Below are 25,085 nucleotides of genomic sequence, written 5' to 3'. Positions count from 1 at the left end.
GGACCTCGTGGTGCCATATTTCTATATTTCTTGAAATAGAAATTATAAATGATAAGATTATGCAGAAATAAGTTTGTCAAATGCTATATATAGATATACGAAAGAGCCGTTGCAATCTATCAAACGGTCGGAAAATCAGAAAACCAAAATCAGAATTCCAAAATATAACCGTTGGCGCACGTAATACATGCGCCTGGTAACGGACGCTCGTAATACATGCGCTCCGAACAAACGCTCATAATACGAGCGTCCGTCCCAGACGCTCGTATAACATGCGCCCACTCCAGACGGTCCTAATATATGCGCCCATCCCAGACGCTTCTAAAACATGCGCCCACTCCATACGGTCGTAATATATGCGCCTCACTCATACGCCCATAAAACATGCGTCTCACTCATACGCCCATAAAACATGCGTCTCACACAGACGTTAATAATACGTCCGTCTCCCGCATACGGTCATAATACATGCGCCCGGAGCAGGCGCTTTTAGTAACTGCGTCCAAACCAGGCGTTTTTAATAACTGCGTCTGCTATGGGGCGTAGGTTTTATCTACGTATGGCCCGGCGGTGTTTATAATAACGCCTAACTCAAACGCTCTATATACATCCGCCCCATTATCATACGTTATTTATAAGTACGCCCGATGTGGAGCGTCCACTATACTTCCGTCTGAAATCATACGCCCACTATACTTCCGTCCCACTATAATCATTTTAGTCTCGGTTGGCGACCACATTTGGTCGCAAACCCTAATTAACTGGACTAAATATGGTTTTAGTCAGTACCACTGCGGCTGAATTTGGGACCAAATTTGGGTATAGTCCCCAAATTTGGTCATGACTGTGGTTGCTCTTAGAACCTATAGCCTAATAATAGTCGTGTGTCCCTCGTATTTAATAAAGAGGCTTTGAAGCAAAAGATTGCACATCTTGTGTGCGGCAGTCGACATGCAAGGTTAAAACTATAAATGTAACGATTTGTGTTTGATTTGAACTATGGTTTTGTGGTATTTTTAAAGAAGTAGAATTCTGTCACATATCGCGTAATTTATAAGTACTCGTTTTTTACTTTAAATACTTAGAGTAAATGACAATCAAACCGCAACATTTGTTTATGCAAAATTGGACCGATTTTGTTTTACTTACCTGAATCTAAACTCTGAACCCTGAATCTATTTTGCGAAATTATTTGTTCATTAATGGGTCATGTGAACACAAAGATCTGGTGTCATCTGAGTATTCACAAATAATGCGCGCAGACTCATGACAATACAGTAAATAAGTTGCGCCTGAGGGGAATGGATAGGTTATGTCGAATCCTTGACTCAGAGTTCTAATACTCTTCCTCGTCTCATCAACTATAATCATTGTTCTTGGCTCATACAATAAGATAAATAGTGGATGAAATATAAAATGTACGAACATGATATACCATAAGTATCGAATTGAATATATAAAGTATAAATGCATGAATATAAATGAAACGATTAACTTATATGATTCATCACTCAGATCTCTGTCTACGGGTTTGGGTTTTTCATTATATGTATGAAGGTTACAGAAATAGTCGAATGACTTTGAGACCAATATAAGTCTGCGTAGCAGGAGGAACTTCACTTACACTTTCTCTATCTCTCTCCTATTCTCCTCTCAATATTTTTCGGCCTCCCTCTTCACTTGGGAGAGAGGGGTATTTATAGGGAGGTTACGTGGGGTCCACTTCTGAAGCCCGTTATAACCTTATACTCTTGTGTTTTGTGCCACTCACGCAGAAGTCTTCGTGTTCTCGGCTGCATCTGCGTGTTCTGTCTGGATACGCAGTATTATCTGCGCTTCTAATACAGGCTGACTGACACGTATGTTGTTTGAAGGTATTTAATGCGGGTAGTTGAGATGTCTGTCCGCGGTAGACAGCTGTCCTCTGCCCATGTCTTGTCTGCGTCAGTCTGACTATCCCCAGCTGTAGATCTTAGATATTTCTAGGGATAGGATAAAGTGACTCTTGGTTGTCCACGCGTGATATCATATCTTGATGCCCTTAGCCGTATGTCCTCCACGTGTGTCTTTGTGGGCACGTGGCGGAAGATGAAATGTGTACCTACAATTTGCCCCTTTTCCTCCTACTGGGCGGTTAGTCGAAGTGGGAAGAAAAAACGTGTTACTCTCTTCATATTCTCTTTACTATTTTCCTAGATTTTAGGGCACGTTCCCCACTATTTGTAATAACTTCTTCTTGGGTAGTGGAAGAACGTATTACTCTTTGCATATATATATGAGAAGGAATGTGAAAATTCTCTAATTATAAATTTCATTCCTTCTCTTTCCTCGGAATTTTCATTCTTTGTTCTCTGCTTTTGTATCCTTGTTATTAACTGCTGTTGCTGCTACTGTTGCTCCTCAAAGTTTTCTGCTGCTGTTACTACTGTTGTTCGTCGAGGTTTTCTGCTGCTGCTACTTTTGTTCGTCGAGGTTTCCTGCTGCTGCTACTGTTCGTCGAGGCTTTCTGCTTAATTTTTTGTTTATATGTAGGTGGTTTTACTGTGTCTTGATTATCTTTTGATGAACTATTGCTATATGTGTTTGTGATGAAGAACATATATATAAGTGTGTGTATGATTTCCCATGTTCGTTATTACAAACATTAATGATTTCTTCCTTCGTATATGCTTTCCCCTGTTTGTTATTTCCCCTTTTATTTAGGGTTTGTTCTTATTTTCCATCTGGTTCATGATTATGAAGAACTGGATGAAATTGGATTTTTTGATTTCTGTTTTGTCTTCGCGAAAATCTGAAACTTGTTTGTGTACTACGCAGACATGGCTGACCGTCCGCGGGTTTCTTATCAAACTCCACCGCCTAGTTCGCGTAGATCTCCTCTGCGTAGGGATCCTGATGCTTCTCTGCCTGGTGGAGGTTCGTCTAAATCTTCCCAAGGTGATGCCCGCGTTCATAGGGTTTCGTCTTCTTCTGGTCAGAGGCACTTATCTTCTAAGAGGGGTGAGTCGCATAGAGGGAATACGCAGAAGGGGGACCGGCCAAAAGAGGCTCCTGGCTCCCGGTATGCTGTTTCTCGTCCCTTAGTTAATCCGCGTGATGATCCTAAGAGAACGCGGGATGTCCTACCTCTTCGGTCAGTGGCACCTCCTTCCGCGTCTCATCAACATCCTCTACATCCCCCTCCAGTGTCTCAACCCAAGGGGAGGTCTTCGAAAGAAGTGGTTTCGAAGACTGATGTATCTAAGGTTCATCCTAAGAGGAAAGCTTCCGAGAGAAACCTTCGAAGGGTTCTGCGCCTGATCCCGTGGAGGAGGAAGATATTTCTCAGGAAATACGTAGCGTCGTTGTTGGGGAGAAGAAAATGACCTTCAAACATATTGATCTGGAGGTTTTCAAGGAAAAGCATGGTCTTCAGCTATTCGATGTTCGTTTTTACGCTGTTGATGATGATATTACTTATGAGATGATATCGACATATAAGTTTGATGAATTTCATCTGCTGACCACGGTGGGGGCCTTTGAAGCGGGTCTTATGTTGCCTTTGTACAAGTCTGGGGATTCTTTTTATTATGATGTGTTGGCTGGTCGAGAGGGTTATTTGAAGAACACACACTGTCGCTCTATTTCCCAACTTCATGGGAATTATCTTCGTGCACTGAGGGAGTGTTATCTTCGGAGAAAAGGAGAGACAATGATGATTCTTTATGTTCCCAATCCTAAGGAAAGGGAGTGGTATACGCCTGAGAATTTTGACAAGTATTTCGGTGACTATGTTAACATTAGGAATCGTAAACCGTGGAGTGTGAGTCTTCGGAATATTGCCGCTCCTCGTGGTGAGATCCGCCTTCTGAGTGAAGTAAGTGGTGCTAAGGTGAAGTACGTCCCGGGTACAGAGAATTCTACTAACAAACTGGTGTTTCCTACTCGTGAGCGGATCAAGCGTGATCATGACTATGAATGGCACACAACTGTTATTGAGGTTGTTGGTCCCTGGGCTTGGGGGTGGGTTCCAGGTCCGCAAGGATGGCGTCCTACTGCTGATAGCCAGATACGTGCGGCTTCTCCTGCTCGTTATGGGAATTTCCTTCCTTAGCATTTGAATTTTGACGGCATGAATTTCCAATATGCCCTCTATGTTGTTGATGGAGATGACGAAGAGAGTTCCGATGCTGATCTTCAGGCGAAGAATGTTGCGGTTGTCAAGGTAAGATTTCCATATGCCTTGTCCTTTAGTTGAGGCAGTTTTAATTCTTTTCAAAGTCAGGGATTTTTATTCTTGTGCCTTGTCTTTTTAGGCGACAAAGAAGAGGAGGATAAATCCCAAGCAGTCCACCGCAACAATCGAGGAGGCGGAGGTTTATGAAGAAGTTAACAGTCCTGTGACTGAGCTTAGAGAGGATGAAGAAATGTATGATATGGAAGAGCGTACTGATACATCCCCTCCAGGTCATGATGATGAAGAATTTGTTGAGGGGAATACTACCGCTGGTGGCGGCGGTATTGGTGGTGAAATTAATCCCGCAGGCTGTCATGATGCTGGTGCCGAAGCTAATCCTGCGGGTTGCAGTGATGCTGGTGATGACAACACTGGCCTTGGTGATGAGGGTGTTGGTGGTGAAATTCCTGCTATGTCTCAGGAGTTTTCCTTTGGTCGGATTTATTCTGCGGAGGATAGTTTTGACATAAACGCTGCCCTGGGCCTGGCTTCTGAGTTCAACCTGCTTTCCGCAAAAGATGATTGGGATGTGCTTGGTAACTCTAGCAAGGCGGATGGAAAGGGCAAGGGAGTCGTGGATTCTAGTGATGTTCCAGAGGGGAGCGGTGCTAGAGACCTTCCAGATTTGGATGCGGGAGTAGCCTCGAACTCTTCGGGTGCTAAATTCACGGACATGGGTAAGGCCTCGGTTGGGTCTTCTAGAGATGATTTTCCTCAGTCACTGATCCTTGAGGGTGATGATGCCATCTTATCTTGGTTTAAAATGAAGAACTTGATGTTCGTACCCAATCCATCTCATGTGGTGGAGGGTGAGAAGAAATCTGATGCCTATACCCGTAAGATGATGCAATTGTCCCCCGAGGACCAGGTTGCAGAAGCGTGGGATAAGAATCTTCGGGCCTTGGAGGATGCTCTAGTAGTCGACGTTCCCTCGACTGTTGCTGATATGATGGCGTTGGATGATGGGTATCAGTATGGATTTCCCCAACATCGGATGTTAGAGGTGAGTTCTCTTATCATTTTGCCTTGTATCAATTTTTAGCAATTTTTAGAGTCAGTGTGTTCTAATCTTCTGATTCGTAGATGATGAGGAGTGAGCATTGCAATCACATGTTGTACCAGTTTTTTAAGGCCAAATCCCTTAAGTTGGAGGCTAAGCTTCGTCTTCGGGAAGAGGAGCTTACTGCGGCTGAGACTGTCATTGCTGATAGGGATATGGAGATATGTGAGTTGAAGAGTCTCCTCAAGGCTAAGGAGCAACAAGGAAAGGAGGAGGAGAAGCTTCGCGTGGATCTTGCTATGGCTCGTAGTGAGTTGGAGGAGGCCAAGAAGAATTCTTCGGCTGTTACAGGTTTGATTATATGTTCTCTTCCTTGATGTTGTCCTTTACTGTAATTAGTGTTCTGTCTGAGTCTCCCTCCCCCACCCTATCTTCAGTGGGTGGATTTCCTGAGTTAGTATGGCTTCGGAAAGAGCGGCAGCGTCAGAAATCTCGCATCGCATAGTTGGTAGAGAAGATAAAGAGCGAGGCTGATAAGTGGAATGCTCGTGCCAATGAACATAATGCTCTGGCAGAGGAGTGGCGGGTCAGACGAGTCCAGATGATTGATATGCAGAAAAAATATAACAATGATCGTCGTTTGTTTAATGGAACGTTGTTGTGGACGCGTGATAATCTTCGTGAATCCCGAGAACAAGTCTCATCATTGGAAGCTAAAATCAATCTCTTGGAAGAAGAATTGCGTCAAGCTCGTTCTTCTCAGTCTTCTGATGTTAAAGATTACATTCAGCGTCTTGCTAGGGAGAGAGATGACGCTAGGGCTGAGGCTGGTGCTCTTAGCAAAACTTTAGCTGCGTCTAGGGCTGATGTGGTACGCCAAGCTGAGTCTGAGAGAAATCTTGAAGTAAATATGTATCGGCTCAACAAGGGTCTGGAGGGTTTAAACAATGAGGTCAACCATCTTCGTCACTTGGATTCAATGAAACAGGTAGAATTAGATGCGAATCAGTACGCCCTTTCAACCCTTCAAGCGGATTATAAGAAGTTGTCAGATGAGTATGGTTTTCTTGATGAAGCATGTGATGTTGTTGTTAACGAATATGAAATAGCTTCGGCGAGAGTCGAAGGTATATGCTTATATTATCGAGTGTGATTCTGTAATTTCCTGGACCTAACCATCTGCATTTTTCTTTTCCTTGCAGAGCTCCAGGGACAGCTTCGCACTACAAATGAAGAGCTTGCGGAGGCTCAATCTCAATTAGTGCATCAGGAAAGCCAGATTAATTATCACAAAGGTTTAGCTACAGCAAGGGACGAGGCTGACCAAGCCGCTTCGAAGGAAGTGAGTCGCCTTTCCTCGTTGTTGTCAAAGGCTGAGATGATGAATATTTTTATTGCGTACAAGGCTCGGTGTCAACTAGTGGAAGAGACTAACAAAATTCTGGATAGCATCGAGTATGATCTTAAGACCGAGCATGGCCTTATCAAAAGCTATCCGCGCCGTGAGAAACCCCCGCCCCTTACATCTGGTTCTTCAGGGCCTTCCTCGGGTGGGAGCGTACCTTCAACGCAGAAGGGGAAGATTGCTAAACCTGCTGGTGGGGTTGAACCATCCAAGTAGATTTTTTTAGAGAGTTGATCTTTGTTGATTATGAGGCTTCGTGATATTCCTTTTGTATTTTCTTGTTTCCGCGTATCATTGCCAAGCCTATAATCAACTTTTAATGAATTGATCATTGTTTTAACTTTTATCTGTGTTGTTCGCGTATCTGAGTTGATCTTTGTTGATTATGAGGCTTCGTGAGATTCCTTTTGTATTTTCTTGTTTCCGCGTATCATTGCCATCCAAGTAGATTTGGAATATAACTGAATGTAATCAGGGATAGCGAAGTGTTTGAGTGCGAACCCGAAGATATGTGTATCTTCGTGAACGTCTTGAGACCTGTCACCCCGCTGGCTAATCCTGGGCCAGAGGATTCCCAGACGGTGGGGGTCGGGGCAGCGTTCTAGGATATGAGTTGTTTGGAATGTACATTCATTCCGTCAACCCGCTGCCATAAGATTGGTTGGGTATCTCTTTCTGCTGGATGCCTTCCCCATGGTCCTACACTTATAGACGCTGATAGGGAAGTCCCGAGAGATTGTAGGTGACTACTTTCCCCAAGTAAAATAGAACAACAATTAACACCAGTGTTTACGTGGTTCGACAGCAGAGTGTCTACGTCCACGGGTGAAAGAGGGTTAAAGTGCCTATTCAGTTTGTTAAGTTACATTTAGAAGAATTCCATTGATGGAACCTCTGAGGTAGTAAATAGTAAAAAACAGGAGGATGAAGTATTGACGCGGAGGCTGTATTTACAGGTGTAGGGTTCTCGTGAGGTGTTATATTTACACGCAGTCGTCTTGTTACTATGTTGCTCCATGTATTGTGACTATTTTTTGCCAAAAGTTTGCTTGATTGATAGGTTGAGGTTTGCTATTCCTCTCTCAGAGATAGAAACATGTCGATCGCAAGCGTCGTTTTCTTCTTCTGGCGCTTTTCACGCAGATGCAGGTCTGCGTTGCCCTCTACGGGTAGTATGGCTTGAGATATTTTGCATTTCATGGGTGTTTGAGGATCTCCCCTTTTAGGTTGCGCAGATAATAAGACCCATTTCCTGCAACATCATGTATGACGAAGGGTCCCCCCCATGTTGGTGCTAATTTGCCCCACTTCTTTTCTCGTTGGTATTGGGGAATGGTCCTCAGCACATACTGCCCTTCTAAGAAATTTCTAAGATTAACCCTCTTATTATACTCCCTTGCTAGTTTCCTTTGATAGTTTTCCATTTTTTGTAGTGCCGCCTCCCTCCTCTCTTCTAGATCATCCAACCTTTTCAACATCATGTCCGCTGTGAGGTTCTTCTCCCATGCTTCAGTCTTCGTAGTTGGCATGATTATTTCTGTTGGGATAATAGCTTCGGCTCCATAGGTGAGTAAGAATGGGGATTCTCCCGTGGCTGATCTTCGAGTTGTCCTATAATCCCAAAAAACATTGTATAGTTGCTCACACCAACGCTTCTTGTATTCGTCCAACTTATTTTTGAGGATGAGTGCGAGGGTTTTGTTTGTGGCTTCTTCCTGACCATTGCTTTGAGGGTAAATTGGTGTTGACTTGTTCTTTCGAATTTTGAAAGTATCGAAGAGTAAGTCGATGTTTTTTCCCTGGAATTGCTTGCCATTGTCAGATACAATCTCAGCTGGTATGCCAAACCTGCAAATGATGTTTTGGAAAATGAATGTGAAGACATCTGCGTCTCGGATCCTTGCCAAGGCTTTAGCCTCTACCCATTTGCTGAAATAGTCCGTGGCCACTATCAAAAATCTTCTTTTCCCTGATCCTTCGATTAGGGGACCCACGATGTCTATGCCTCATTTTGAGAATGGTCAAGGGATGTCTACTGGGTTCAACATTGTTGCGGGTGCGTGGATTTTTTTGGCGAAACGCTGGCATTCTTCGCATCTTCGTGACATTCTTGCAGCGTCTCGTATCATTGTTGGCCAGTAATATCCTTGAGTTTTCGCCTTATCTGCTAGGGATCTCATTCCGCTGTGATTGCCTGCGTCGCCGCGGTGTATGTCTTTCAAAATCAAATGTCCTTCGGATCTGGATAGGCAACGTAATAATGGTCCGAGAAAAGATTTTTTGTACAAAATTTCTTTTCTCAGATCATATCTTCCTGCCTTTGACTGTATTTTTCTGGCTTGCTTTAGATCCGAGGGTAGTATTCTTTCTTTTAGGAAAAGATGAATCTCAGATCTCCAATCTTCTTTGCTGAAGTCTTCATCTTGATCTGCCTTAGCCATGATGTCGTCTTCTTGGAAATCATCCGCGATGAATTCTCCCACGTCATCATCTGCAATATCTTCTTCTGCGTGGTTCCTCTGCTGTGCAGCGCAGAGTTCTTGAATATCAATTGAAGGCTCGTAAATCCTGGTTACTTTGATTGCTTTGACGTCCTCGTTTCTGAGCATGATATGTAGGCCAGGGCATCCGCGTGCCTGAGTTCCTTCCTTGCCAGGTGTCGGAATTTGATGTTTGGGATTTGTGATGCCAGTGTTTGCACCAATTCCATGTATGCTGACAATGTTCTGTCATAAACATTATATTGCAACCCTATTTGTCGGATGACCAGCTGTGAATCGCTTGTCAGACGCACGTCAGTTATGCCCATTTCTATTATCAACTGAAGGGCATGCACCACTGCTTCATATTCAACTATGTTGTTGGTATGCCCCTTGAATTCTAACCTGAAAGCATGTATGATCTGTCTCCTGTTGGGGTGGTGATTACGATGCCTATCCCCGCCCCTTCTTTATTTTTCGACCCATCTACGAAGACTTCCCATTGCCTAGGATTTTTTGGTTCCAAGATGTCTATAGGGTCTTTACCTTCGTCCATTTCTGGTAGTCCTGCTGCTTTCGTCCTTCGATGATGACTTCTTCGCAGTTATCCAATGGTAAGTCTGCTAGGAAATCTGCTAATACTTGTGACTTCTGAGAGTGTTGTAGCTCATGGATGATATTGAATTGATCTAGGTGAGTATTCCATTTTGCAATTCTGCCTACTTTTCCTGCGTTTTTAAGGACTGCTTCTAGCGGAGCTTTGCATGGGACGCGGACGTAGTGAGTCAAAAAGTAAGTTCTGAGTTTCAGGGTTGCCCATACTAATGCCAAGATGAGCTGCTCGATCTTCGTGTAGTTCCTTTCTGCTGCGTTCAGAGTCTTGCTGATGTAATAGATGGGCTGCTCTATCTTCGTGTTGGTTTTAACCAATACTGCGCTGACTGCATCTTCTGTTGCTGCTATGTATAGTGCCAACACTTCATCAGGGTCTGGTTTTTGTAATATAGGGATCTCAGCCAGGTATTCTTTGATATTTCGAAAAGCTTCCTCGCACTCTGCCGTCCATTCGAATTTGCTTCCTTTTTTGAGAATGTTAAAAAAGTGCTTACATCTATCCGAGGACCTGGATATGAACCTCCCCAGCGCAGCCAGCGAACCATTGAGTTTCTGAACCTCTTTTAAATTCTTTGGGGATGGCATTCTTACGATGGCTTCAATTTTAGCGGGATCGACTTCAATGCCCCTCTTCGTCACCAAATATCCGAGGAACTTTCCGGAAGTGACACCAAAAGTGCACTTCTCTGGGTTTACCTTCATGTTGTGCACTCTCATTGCTTGGAAAATATCTTTTAGGTCTTGGTGATGATCTTTGCGCAGCTTGCTTTTAACGAGCATATCATCCACATATACTTCCAGCGTACTTCCAATCCATGGTTTGAAAATTGCATCCACCATTCTTTGGTAGGTTGCCCCTGCGTTTCGCAGTCCAAAGGGCATTCTTACATAGCAATAGAGGTCGTGTGGTGTATAGAATGTTGTATGTTGCTGATCTTCTTCTGCTAGGAATAATTGATTGTATCCAGAGTATCCATCCATGAATGACATTTCTTCGTATCCTTCAACTGCCTCGACAAGTTGGTCAATGCTTGGAAGTGGATAGCTATCTTTAGGGCAAGCCTTATTGAGGTTGGTGAAGTCGATGCATATCCTTACTCCGCCATTTTTCTTCGGTACGATGACCATGTTAGAGATCCATGTTGGGTACTTAACTTCTTTGATGAATCCTGCGTCCAGTAGTTTGCGGAGTTCCACTTCAACTGCTCGATGGTATTCTGGAGCTACTTTGCGCACCTTCTGCCTAAAAGGGGGGTACCTGGTTTTATTCGAAGTTCGTGATGAACTAACTTTGGGTCAATTCCCGGCATGTCCCCCAATTTCCAAGCAAAGATGTCCGCGTATTCCTTTAGAAGTTTGATTAGCGCGGCTTCTCTTTCTTCATCCATCAAGGTGCCTATTCTGATAATCTTCGGGTTTCCCTCAGTACCTATGTTGACTTCTTTAGCTGCTTCGACAGGTGTAAACGTGGGTTTTGGTTCCCCCAAGAGAGGAACATTCTTTGATTGCTATTTGGTGGGCTCTCCGTCTTCTTTTGTCGCGGAGGTGCTTGCTTCTGCGCTGCCAGTGGTGCTTACGTTCAGAAGGCTTTTTCCGGAGATTTCTTCCAGATATGTATCTATGGTTATCTCCTTATTTTTGGCTCTTCGGGACTGGTGCTTTTCTTCCCGCTCATTATTGATCTGATTCTGTAAGGTCTGACATTCCCGCGCAGTTACTTGGTCTCCTTTAATTTCCATGACTCCCTGGGGTGTTGGGAATCTGAGATATTGATGGTAGGTTGCCGCTACTCCCTTGAGCTTGTGAACCCATCTTCTTCCGATGATGGCGTTGTAAGGTGAAGGTGCATCTACGACGCTGAATCGAGTGTCCACTTTCATGGGCCCTGCGTCTACTTGTAAGACAATGTCCCCTAGGGGCTTTGTAGCTGCGCCGTTGAATCCGTAGATGGTGTAGTAAGATGACAGCAGTTGCTCGTCGTTGAGTTCCATACGTTTGAACGTGTCATAGAACAGGACGTTGACTGAGCTTCCTCCATCGATGAGAATTTTCTTGACATTGCACCCTGCTATTGGGAGTGTGAGGACTAGAGGATCATTATGGTCTTCCATGTCTTCTTCCACATCGTCTGCATCGAAAGTCATGGGCGCGTCCATCCATTGTTCGTGCTCGTTTACCTCTTTCCCATCGATCTTATAAAGCTCACAATAATCTTCGAATTGTTTTCTCAATCTCTTCCCAATCTGGGCGGTTAGGGATGGTCCTTGAATCTCTGAACATGAAATCGTGTTGAGGGTGCGGTTGCCTTCTGGTAATTGAACCTGCTTGCCTCTCTTGGTTCTATCTTCGTTATCAATCTTCTGTATATATTGCTTCAGGTCTCCTGCGTCGATTAGTTTTTGAATCATTATCTTGAGATTTTTGCACTTTTCTGTTTGATGACCGTTGAAACAGTGGTATTCACAGTATTCCTTGGATTTTTCTGATCTAGGAGGCTGCTTTCCCTTGGACCATGGCCAATCGAAGTTCTCCCTCCCTTTGATCTCTCTCAGGATGCGCGAATAACTGGTATTCAGCTTGGTATAGATTTGATCTTCAAATTTTCGATCACCTCTTCGTCTATCATCCCTTCGTTCTTTCCTTTCTTCGTTGGGACGTCTTCTGTGATTCCTCTTTTGGACCCGCTGGCTTGATCCACGGAATTTGTGCGTGTGGGACGTTGAGTATGAGCTCTGGGATTTTCACGCTGAATTTCTTCTAACCTTGCATGCTTTTCTATGATTATCCGGAGATCTCCTTCGGTGGTAGGGATGGTTCCGTGGATCTCGACAAATAAAGGACTCATCCTGTCCATCCCCCATTTGTAGCAGTTGATACTAACCACGGGATCTACGTTGCCAATAGCTTGGAAAATCTTGTGCCATCTATTAGTATATTCTCTGATGGTCTCTTTGTATTTCATCTCCAGCGAGAATAGTTTGTCCATGCCGGTATTGACAACCTTGTTGTACATGTATGTTGCTAGAAATTTTTCTGTGAGTTGGTCGTAGGAGTCGATGGAGTTTGATGGCAAGTTATCAAACCATGACAACGCGGACCCTTTTAAACTTGATGGGAAGTATCTCACAGTATGGAGTCTTCGTTATCCCAACGGGCCATCATTCGATTATAATATCGAAGATGAGCCGCAGGATCAGTTGATCCGTCATAGCAATCGAAAGCAGGAACCGAACACTTCTGCGGTATGGAAGCCCTGGCCAAGTGTGGTGTCAGCGGGGTAGTGTTTGCTTCCTTCATCACTTGCTCTAGCCTTCCGCCTCCCTGCCTAGTCTTTAGCTCCTTGATTTCTGCCAGCATCTCAGCACGCAGACTTTCCATTGCGATCTGGTGTTCCTCATGAATGGTAGATTTGCTCGTGGGAAGGTGGTACCGTCGTAGTAGTCCGAGTTCTCGGGATTGTAATCAGGGTCTGATCTTTGGCTGCTCCTTGCTCCTCTTCGATTCAATGGAAGTGGGTTGTTTGCGATCACCATTCTTCTATCTTGATTAGGTGCTACAGCCTTGGAGTTGGCTTCGTCGCGTTGGTTTTCTACCTCTGCGCTATGAATGATTCTTTCCTTTAGTGTTTGGTTCTCTTGTGCTAATATCGCCACAACATCTGCGTATGCCTTCTGGTTCTTCCTTAATTCTGTCAGCTCGGCCATCATCTGAGCGGAATGATTTGACCCTTGATTTGGTGTTCCTGCCCGCAATTGCTCATCAGCGGCTATGGTTTGTTCCTCATCCACGATCTGTATTACTGGTTCTGGTGGGTCTAACTGTGCACCTTGGGACCTCGACGGTTGTTGTGAGGGTTGGCCTGCTATTAGAAGCGGTTGCTTGGCTGGAAAGGGTATGTTATGTTCGTTGGTTAAGGGCATCCCATAGAGGGGTTGTTGTATTCCTGACTCTGCCACGACTTCCTGATGTTCCTGTAGTTGAGCATTGGTTACTCTGGGAGCTCCAACTTTGGATCCGCCAGCTCTTGAAGCTTCTGCTTTGGCTGCCGCGGCATTTACTGCGTTTGCTGCGATGATGTTGGCATTGATGGGGGCCATGCTTTCTGCATTATTCTGCGCCCTATCCGCTGCCTTTAGCTTTTCACCTCTCTGCTTACTCCTAGTTACCACTGGGGTTGTCCTTGGCATCTCTTTTGAAGGAGCTTTAGCCTTCCTGACATCTTTGCTTCTCTCCATCTTTTAATATTTTCCTGAAAGAGAGAGAAAAAATCACGAAGACAATGGGCCCCACGTGATATCTATTAGCGTTTTGAGTCCTCAAAGGTGTAAAATCTTGAAAATACTTAAGGCGTCCATCTGTGTAGATGACCGCAGATCTGTTCGAAGTTTTGATTTTCAAAGACCTAAAAACTTAGAAAATGCATGAAGAATCAGATCTACTTAGATAAACGCGGATCTGTTCATAATTTTGATTTTCAAAGACGTGAAAACTTAGAAAATGCATGAAGAATCAGATCTACTTAGATAAACGCGGATCTGTTAAAAATTTTGGTTTTTGAAATCATGAACGTAAAAAACCGTAGTGTTCCATACATCGTTATTTTCAGAAAACGAAGCCTGAAACAAGTCACATGAGAAGATAAATCTTTTACCGGGATGAAGATCCCTGTTTCTAGCGTCAGATTGTGAACACAAAGATCTGGTGTCATCTGAGTATTCACAAATAATGCGCGCAGACTCATGACAATACAGTAAATAAGTTGCGCCTGAGGGGAATGGATAGGTTATGTCGAATCCTTGACTCAGAGTTCTAATACTCTTCCTCGTCTCATCAACTATAATCATTGTTCTTGGCCCATACAATAAGATAAATAGTGGATGAAATATAAAATGTACGAACATGATATACCATAAGTATCGAATTGAATATATAAAGTATAAATGCTTGAATATAGATGAAACGATTAACTTATATGATTCATCACTCAGATCTCTGTCTACGGGTTTGGGTTTTTCATTATATGTATGAAGGTTACAGAAATAGTGGAATGACTTTGAGACCAATATAAGCCTGCGTAGCAGGAGGAACTTCACTTACACTTTCTCTATCTCTCTGTCTCTCTCTTATTTTCCTCTCAATGTTTTTCGGCCTCCCTCTTCACTTGGGAGAGATGAGTATTTATAGGGAGGTTACGTGGGGTCCACTTCTGAAGCCCGTTATAACCTTATCCTCTTGTGTTTTGTGCCACTCACGCAGAAGTCTTCGTGTTCTCGGATGCATCTGCGTGTTCTGTCTGGATACGCAGTATTATCTGCGCTTCCAATACAGGCTGACTGACACGTATGTTGTTTGAGGGTATTTAATGCGGGTAGTTGAGATGTCTGTCCGCGGTAGACAGCTGTCCTCTGCCCCTGTCTTGTCTTCGTCAGTCTGACTATCCCCAGGCGTAGATCTTAGATCTTTCTAGGGATAGGATAAAGTAATTCTTGGTTGTCCACGCGTGACATCATATTTTGATGCCCTTAGCCGTATGTCTTCCACGCGTGTCTTTGTGAACACGTGACGGAAGATGAAATGTGTACCTACAAGTGATGATGTGGCCGAGTTTCAAACTTAGACGATAGATATTAATGCAATTTCTGGTAACATACTACATATATATAATATTGATTTACATACGTGCATTTGACATTCATGGTGGCCTCCAGAGAACATGGTGCATCCTAAACTAAGTCCCCAAAATAGGATTTTTGTGCAGAGAGAGTAGATACTCGAGAACCAAAATCCAAACCAATAAAATAAGCAAAATTATACCGAATATCCAATCTATTCAATCCCATTTGGCTTCTCATTAAATAATCCAAATTGACAAATTGCAAATAATAAAATCCACATGAAAGTAGAAAGTAGCTATCCATTGGCTCCATTCAACCTTTTTTTTTTGCAATACATATCTTCGCGGTTCAACCAGCCTAACCTCTTCTTTTCCAATGCAAGTTGCATATTGGGGTCGGTCATTTTCTTTACTTTCTTCTAGACACCTCCAACCAAATACTCCTTACATTTGTAAATATTACCATTAACACCACTTTGTCTCTCTCAATAACTGATTTTTAGTCTTGTGCCAGTCGATCCGTTTTTCTTAAAATTACCTCAATACCCTCTCCAACAATTTTTTTACGGACACCCACCCTACCGACACTCCTCCCACGAAGAACATACGATGACCCCACCGTCCAAGTACCTAGTAGTAGTTGCAGCCATGTTCTATACCGCAGGTACTAATGATATACAAACGCGGTTATAACAATTAACCATTTATGTACTGTACCATCTCGAGAAAATGAATTTGACTCGAATTTACAACTTTAATTTGAAAGTTGCAGGACCGCTCGTGTTTGTATTAATTGGGTACCCGAAGCCGCAAAATATGTGGGGCGGTTGCTCCGGTCGCATCACTATTGTCTAACCTTTAGTGAGCTACAGTCCTTGGAAGCGAGGTCGGTAGCCAAAATTGAAAGATTTTGCAGGTACAATCATTATTTGCCCCATCACATTTCATGGACCCCTTACCTTATCACAGGGTGACAAATTCATTCTCGGTTAAAATATGACTTCCCGCCCAAAGAGTTAACTCAAAAGCACATGATTTTCTAGCAGCAAACTTTTAATATTAGAAGCAATTTTCTGCAGTTTTAATTAATTATTTGAGATTCTTTTTGATTTACAGAGTCATATATATGACTTATGACTATTATTGAACTAGGATCACTCTCCACCAAGGATTTTTAACAAGTTTCCCATAATTGTTTGTCTGCAAATATCTTTCGTCTTATTTATTACGTCATGTTACTACTGGTTTTCCATTTTCAAATTAATATTAGTAATTCAACCAAAATTGATAACTATAACGGGTTTTTTGTTTATAAAAAAAGAGCCAACTGCTCTCAAGGGCAGTTACTCAGCAGTTACAATTTGGTCCGGATAGCTACCTCTAGTACTTGTGCAAGCATCATTGTGAATTATACAAAATATTATCATCGCCATTAATTCCTATTAAACGAAGGTTTCTCATTAAATAAGTTTGGACCTTTCCAATTAAAATTGTTTAAGCAAGTTGAAGTTGTAGCAAGAGTAACTAAATTAACTATCGTTGTGTTATGATCTCTGGTGACTTTGATTAGATCGTCTAGGACAAAAGAGACTCCATTAAAATTCGCATCCTTATTTGGTGGGATTCAGATTGAATCTTCCTTGAACTTGTTTAATGTATTCGCTCTTATTTCCTTCAAAGTTGCATCATATTCAGCTCTAAAGTCGATATTGGTTCTTTACAACTCTTTAACCCATCCTATTGCTAGTTCTGCTCCTTCCCTAGCCCTGTTGACTCCAGGAACATTGTCTTTGATGCTTCTTGTTCCCATGCAGATACCTGAATAAGACATAGTAATTAGAGCATAGTTAGTATAAGAGTAAGTACTAGCATATCCTTTCATGCTAATAAATATTCTGAATTTCTGCCTATGAGGTCTGACAAGTATATCCGAGTAATCCTGATCATTTCTCTGGTAATAGAGATTGTTCATGATATGACTTTGGTTATGCATGACTCTATTGAAGGAGCATAAATGTTGTCTAATCTTGTTAGCAGTAGGAACTGCAAAAGGATGAATTTTCTGGAAGACAAGATCACATTTAGTTTTCCAGTTAAACCAACAAGTTGTCGCAAAGGTGGAAATTCAGTCTTTATTATGATTCTGCGGATGAAACGAAGTTGATCCATTTAGATATTTTAGTAGCTTCTCCAAAGATCTGATGTTGTTGACCAAACATATTAGTCCAGAAAACAAAAGCATAGAGACAAGAGATTATAGTATGAGTTATATCCTCTTTAGCACTGTTGCATAAACTGCATGTGGGATCAATGTAAGTGAGAATACTGGCAGTTTTAGCATTGGTAAGCAGGATTCCACTTCCATATGATCATTTGGATAGATGGGGATGTGTCTAATCTCCATATTTATCCCCAAGCAGGGTTCTTGATATCCTTTTTGTACTTGTCATGAACTTTCTTGTCATATAAGGATTTAAATGTGAAGTTGCCTTTGTTATTGAAACTCCAGACAATGGTATCTTCGTCATAATAGTTGATGATGGTGTTCTAGATGACAACTTGATCTTTTTGAGAGAACCATGGAGTAAGGGTATCTTGATCCCATTTCCCTCTGATGTTGATGAGTTCATTGACAGTTGTTAGGTCATTGGGGAAGAGTCGTGGCTTAGCAGCAATATTATCTTTATTGTGGGTCCATTTTTCTTCATAGATTCTGATTTTTTGGCCATTTCCCAATTTCCATTTGTAGTACTTCTGTATATTCTCGATACCTTCCAGGATTCCTTTTAATATTTAAGAGTTTGTTCTTTTTGGTTTAGAATTCATTTTAAGAGCAAGTCTTATGGTGGAATCCAATCCATTCCAAGTGTGAAAAAATTGTGGAATGCAAGTCTAGTGACTTCCAAGTTGGGGTCTTCCACAGAAAATCCAAACAGTGTTCCATGATTTCGTGAGATGGTCTGTAGAATCCATGGTAGCGCTATCAGATTAGCGTAAAACGTTATTCAGAATAGCGCACTAGAAGAAGGAAAACGCCAATCAGAATAGCGCTCAACACTAACCAGAATACCGCAAAACGCTATTCATAATAACGTTTTTTTTATCCATAGATTTAAAACGAGCCATTGTAAATCTAATGTCTGAGAAAAAAAACGCTAATCTTAATAGCGTTTTTTAGCGTTATTCTGATTAGCGCTCAACGCTATTAAGATTAGCATTTTTGTTGTTCCACCATTACACTTGCGCTTCCCTCCATAATTACAAATGCTGAGGTAGCATGCAAGATGGAAGATGAAACTCTTCCACCATAAGACTTACTCTGATAACCTCTTCTTCTTTAAAGTGGTTGACTTTCACTGTGGAAGACCATAAGGAGTCTGGTTTAGTGATTAGCCTCTGTGATTACAACATTGTTGAAAAACTCCATATTTCTAAAACCAAGACCGACAATGTAGCATATGTAGAATACAAACTTTACACTCGTTTTCTTGTGTCCAACCAAAGTATGAACCACATAATATATATTTAATTTTTCTATAAATAATTGATTTTTGGCGATCAAAGTCAAAAGTGAGACATGGACAAACTTAAACATAGGAGCATCCTAGACTTTAGGAGTAGCACTGTGAATGGTAATTTTTCTATGGTTGTTCAAATTCTTTGGATAAGACACTATGTTATAAGAGAAACCTAACAGCAGAAAAAGATATAAGAGAAACCCTAACAACGACCTATCCCTTTCTGAGCAGATCAAACTCCTAACAATATCTCTTTCTGAATATTTTTTTCAAACGAGCAAATCTGAGCAGATCAAACCCCTTACAATCTCTCTTGCTATTTGTTTTCCCTTCCAATCTCGTTTTAATTGTGATCTAGTTTTCTTTTCAGTAGAGATTATCACTTTCAGTTGTGATCTTTTTTGTTTTTGAAGACTATTATATTTTTTTTTTTCTTTTACTTTGATTTGGTTTTTGTTTTTAGAGCATCTTCTGTTTTTTTTATTGGTTATCTGATCTATCTCATGGTAATGGTGATGACCTTGAAGATAAGGAATATGGTCTGATATAATGTTAGCACCAAGCACAACCACAACAGACCTAACACCAGCAAAAATTCCTACGGCAACTACACCAGCTACTGCTACTCAAAAGACATCGTTTCAGCCACCATTTCAGACCGCTTCCGACCGAGACAGTTAGCCTCCGTTAGTTTAGTTTAGTTTAGTTAGTTACTTCAGTTAGTCTCTGCTAATTTAATTTAACTAGTTACTTGATTATTGAAAACTTTGAGAAATGGGTGGATTATTTATTGATCCTAACACTACTGCCTTGTGAAGTTTTATAGAATGTTTGGTTTTCTCTTCAACAATCTAACATGGTCATTGAACCTAGTTCTACATACTTGTAACTGACATCAAAATATGATTACATTGATTTTATTGGTCGCTTGTAATAGTGGAGTCTTTTGGTTTTATGGATGGAAAAATGTTGCTGGTGATGATGGATGTAGAAACTCTGATGTGATTCATTATGCTCTTGTAACAGTTCCGTTTTTGAATCGTTCGGCTCTGCTATATACAGATAGTTTCTTTCCCGTGATAAAAAAAAGAAAAAGAAAAAGAAAAGGTATAAATATCAGCTTCACGAAAAATGTGTTTATTTTTTGCTTTTAAAGCTAAACGAATTACCTTTTGAATTTTGGACTTGGATAAATCTAAAATAGTAACCAAATTCGATCAAAAAAGAAAAAAAAAAAAGTATCCAAATTACCTCATAGAGAATTACGTGCTCATGTCGACCCATCGGTGATACGGAAAACAGAGTCTACAGTGGATGATTTCATCTTTTCGAACAGTGCACCCTGGTTGAGTGTACGAGGAAAAACGATACCGTTTTTGTCATTTCGAATCTTATCACATAACATTTTCGTAATTTCACCCAATACACAAATCAAGGGCATTATAGTAAACTTCCATCAATCAACTAGCTAGTCGTACTTTATTTCTCCCCCTTCCCACACCCACATGAATCATTCATTGATCCCCACTACTCTCTCCTTCAAAACTCAACCAACCATACCTTCTTTCTCTCTCAAGTCACAAACAACTCGCTCCAAAAATAACTTCTAGATCTACCTCCCAACTCCAATATATACTCATCGCACTAATCTCATAAACCCTCAAAACTTCTTCTTCATCTTCTTATCGATCAAAATGATCTCAACTCCGAAGTCATCAATCCAAATAACAAACCCGAGCACAATCTTCTACCATCAACAACAACAATCCGCAACAACCAACTGCAGCTTACTTCAACAACGTATTCCAACAATATCATCTCCAACACCAGTGCCAGAAGCAGTATCTAAACACCACACACATACAATAAACCCAAACCAATGTTGTTCAGCAGTAATTCAACAAATTAGCGCACCAGTATCAACAGTATGGTCAGTTGTACGAAGGTTTGATAATCCCCAAGCGTATAAACATTTTGTTAAAAGTTGTGATTTGCTTTTCGGCGACGGTAATGTTGGAACGTTGCGACAAGTTCATGTGGTGTCGGGTTTACCGGCTGCTACCAGTACCGAAAGACTTGAGATTCTTGATGATGAAAGCCATGTGATTAGTTTTAGTGTAATTGGTGGCGATCATAGACTTGATAATTATAGATCTATTACTACTCTTCATCCTTCATCTAACGGTTGTGGAACTGTTGTTGTTGAATCTTACGTTGTTGATATACCACCTGGTAACAGCAAAGATGATACTTGTGTCTTTGTTGATACTATTGTCAGATGCAATCTTCAATCATTGGCTCAAATTGCTGAGAATTTGAATGCAAACGATAAACAGGCATCAAAATGAACAGAAAACCGGTGTTATTTCCTGCTCTAATGGAAAGAAATAACTGTTTGACGTTCGGATACGTTCGATTATATTGGAATGAATCATGATCGTTTGATTTGTTTTGTATAATCAGGCTGGTCTCAAAGTTATGATATTCTTCCATGATCGATGAGAAGTTGGATTGGATTGCAAAATTATGTCGATGGAGAAGGTAACAGTAACATTTTCATTTCCTGATATGTTACGTTACATGGTGATCGTCGCGTTACAAAACTGATCTTGTTTTTTTTCTTTTTTTTACGGTTTTTTTTCTTTTTTGGGGGGTTTACATTGGGGGTATTTTTAGGTGATAATAATGACATTCAGCATTGTGAATTCCACCATTTTGTGTAATGTAGTTCGTTTTCTGAAATGCAGAAAAATAAAACTTCGTTGAATATTTCTAATTGAGTAGTATGACGAAAATAGCCTAGAGCAAGTTGTAAGCATTTTATAATGAAAAACAATTTGAATATTTCAATTTGGAAACAAAATTTAAAAAAATCCGTAAAGAACAAATTTAATCTAATAATAAGCAAATGAAAACAACCAAATTTCATTAATTAAAATTAACCGTTAAATCGTCAACATAGACCCATTAATAAAGCAGTGCGAGACTATCAAATTCCATAAAATTACCTAATCCATTAGCAATGCGGGATTACAGAATTCCATGAAAATTACCTTATCCACGGATCAAAACAATACTCAAATTACCTAACCCATATAAAAAATATAACACTTGTCACTGGATTTGTAGCACCTCATGGAATTAGGTAACTTTTTATATCTGTCACCTTTTATTGTCTCGTTAAATCAAATTAATAAAATAAAATTATTTATGAAATATTAAATAAATATTTACTCAGATGGACAAAAAGAAATCAAGGATTACTTAATTGAGTTTATCTTTGTTCTAATCGTATGTAGTGGTTAGAATGTATATCTTAACTTCAACTTGTAGATGCCTACAAGAATAAAAACTACAATATTATAAAAGATGTACATAAAGTCCACTGTTCATTTGCATAACATATACTCCATCATTTATCTTCATTGATACTTTTTTCTTGCTAAACTTATTTATTTTCTTAAGTTTTGATGCATGACCATAATCCACAATGGGAGGGGTATTTAGGTAAGAGAAAAATAACGAAACCAAATTTTAAAAAGAAATTGTTGATGATAAACAAGTAAAATAAAGAAAGAATCATTCAACAACTACTAGACCTCTTTTTTCTAGTGCAAGTTGTAGAGAGACTTGTTTTGATAAGTACTCAACTTGTTCTGAAAAAGACATGGTGCAAGTTGAAGAAAGAGAAGAAGAAGCTTTGTTTTATGCAATATTTTTATATTGGAGTGTGATAGGGTGTTAGCGCAAGTTGGGGTTGCAAGTGGGATGGCTTTTAATGATAGATGATACGAGAGAGAAAGAAAGGGTGTGTGGATGACCACGACCTTTACTCTTGTTCATATTTGAATTCTCCCCACGCCACAAGTTTTGTTTGAATTTGCCTTCGGTCATACGTCCCAATTTTTAAATTTTTTAACGGAAAATGGGTCATTTGGCTAAATATTTTTAAATCACGGTTCAAATGGACGAGTAAAAAATAGTTTGGGTGAAATGGCTAAAAAAAAAATAGTAAGGATGAAAATGGTTTCAACCTAGCTTAAATTTAAAAAATATTAAGGATGAAACTGGATACATCCTGTATAAATTAAAAATAAGAAAAAAATATTTGAAAATGGACACGATGAAACTGGTTACATCCTGCCTGTTTTTACATTTTTGTCCATTTAAACAATATCAAAATCTAACTTTCCGTTTCACCCATGAATTGTTGATTTTTATCTTTTTAACCAATTTTGTGATCTTTTAAGACTATTCATATAAATTCATTGCACAATTAAGTTTTCCTATTTGGTCATGGATATTTTTGAAGGCGGCCGCAGCATGGCCGCATAGGTTACAACCTTGTAGACCTCCTAAAGATTGCATGGCTATATAGAGGGTTACTATCACCATCCTCCAAAATTAGCAAAACTGGTAAGATATTATCAGATTCTAAAAAGGTTATCGAAACTATATAAAATAAAACAATCCTTATTGTCAGAACTATTAAATCGGTAATCCGTGTAAGTTGTAAGTTGTAACCCGTTAATTCCGCCGAATCCTTAAAATTAGGCCAACTCTTAAATTCAAACCAACTTATCCAATGGAATTAGTTTCAAGCTAACTCGGTCATAGAATGATTTCTGGCATATACTTAGAGCATCTCCAATAGAGAGTGAATCTTCTTTTTTTGACTGACACGTAAGATTTTAGATCCCGTTTGGTATAAATCCATCTCCAATAGTAGGATCCTATAAACTAGGAACGACCAATTACTAATTACGAAGATGTTCAAGAAAATGTTATCTACACCTCCTGCTCCACCTCCACGTCATATTTTTCACTAAATTTTTATTAAAATTCTTTACTATTAGAGATGGTTTTCTAGATACGAGGTCATATATTTATTCTATGCGTAGATCCCGTAAATAAAAAAAATAAATAGAAAAACTGGGTAGGATTTTTTTTGCACCTTGTCCTTGTCCCGTTCATCTTGTCCTTTTCTAGCTAGTCGATCAATCAACTGTTCTCTTAATTCTTGTTGTTTTCTGTGCTCCTGCTTGCAAACAAAATAACTGTCGTATTAATACTCTAATTATTAAGGATTGAGGCTAATTTAACTTGTACTCAAGGAGAGTCTCTAAAATTGTCAACGCGTTAAGTTGTCTGTATCAAAAATCCGGTAGATCATCTTTTGAACGAACAACGGGTCGTGCACATGTGCATTTTGGTGCATGGCCGCGCCAACATTTATGTAAACAAGCTAATCACTTTTGAGCGGAAAACTTATCTAGTTGAATGTATATCACTAGGAAAACGGAAGTTCAAAACAGGATTAAACAAGTGATGAATTAGTATCGTGTAATTTTTGATGAACAAACTCTGGTGCAAAACAAAGTATCTAGTGAAAACGAGTTGTTGGTCAATTATGTTCGTGACTTCAAATTGCAAGAATTTCTACCTTTCCACTGTCGAACATATCACATGTTTCATGGAAGCAGATATTGTCTTTTCTGAACAACTTGCGGCTGTCAGTTATGTGATCGACTTGTATGTAGCGATTTTTCTCTTTTATAGTTGGGAACTTTTAAGTTACCAATATGGAGATCTTGCATCACATCATCCAAATAAGATGAGATTTTATCATGTGCTCTATCTAAAATCGGTCTGTCTATATACCGATTTTTATCATGTGCTATTCAACCTGTTGATATTTCCACTTGTAACTTCCGCCATTAGTTATATGAGATGTTAGTTGATTCGGTAAAATGCTAAACAAACGGCGATTTCAAACATCACGATAAAACCGCCCACACATTAAAATGAGTCTCATGATGTAGGACTCGCTATATCCGGAGAGGATTATCAACATTTTAATTAGGGCTTAGTTTGAGGGATAAATTTTTTTTGGGAACATCTTTTATGGGGACACATTTTATTAAATGATTCCACCAAATTTTTGAGTTTAGAATAACAAGTCATACCTTTTTCCCATCCCTTCTTTCCCTAAATTCCATCCAAACTATACATACCATATTTTATCTAACTCTTTTTGAAATGAGTAGATAAAACTCACTCTGTTATTCTTCATAGTTAACCTAAACTTCCATCACTGCCACCAAATTCATAGGAAATTAATTCTCAAACCATCTTAATTAGGTTTGAAGATGAATTTCAAAACTTACTTTAATATCATACATGATATGATAGTCAAGATCATGCAAACAACGAGTAAATCAATACATTAATATGCAA

General features: G+C 40.2%; 1 protein-coding gene across 1 annotated transcript; it reads left to right on the top strand.

The window, feature by feature from the left end:
• Positions 1–20,373: 20,373 nt before the first annotated feature.
• Positions 20,374–21,624, top strand: LOC113338978 (abscisic acid receptor PYL4-like). Its single transcript, XM_026584376.1, has one exon. The coding sequence runs from the start codon at positions 20,543–20,545 to the stop codon at positions 21,194–21,196; it is 654 nt and encodes a 217-aa protein (XP_026440161.1). The 5' UTR covers positions 20,374–20,542; the 3' UTR covers positions 21,197–21,624.
• The last annotated feature ends 3,461 nt before the right edge of the window (positions 21,625–25,085 follow it).

Source organism: Papaver somniferum, unplaced genomic scaffold (assembly GCF_003573695.1).
Source record: "Papaver somniferum cultivar HN1 unplaced genomic scaffold, ASM357369v1 unplaced-scaffold_19, whole genome shotgun sequence".
NCBI lineage: Eukaryota > Viridiplantae > Streptophyta > Magnoliopsida > Ranunculales > Papaveraceae > Papaver > Papaver somniferum.
This window is presented reverse-complemented; position numbering and strand designations above follow the sequence as displayed.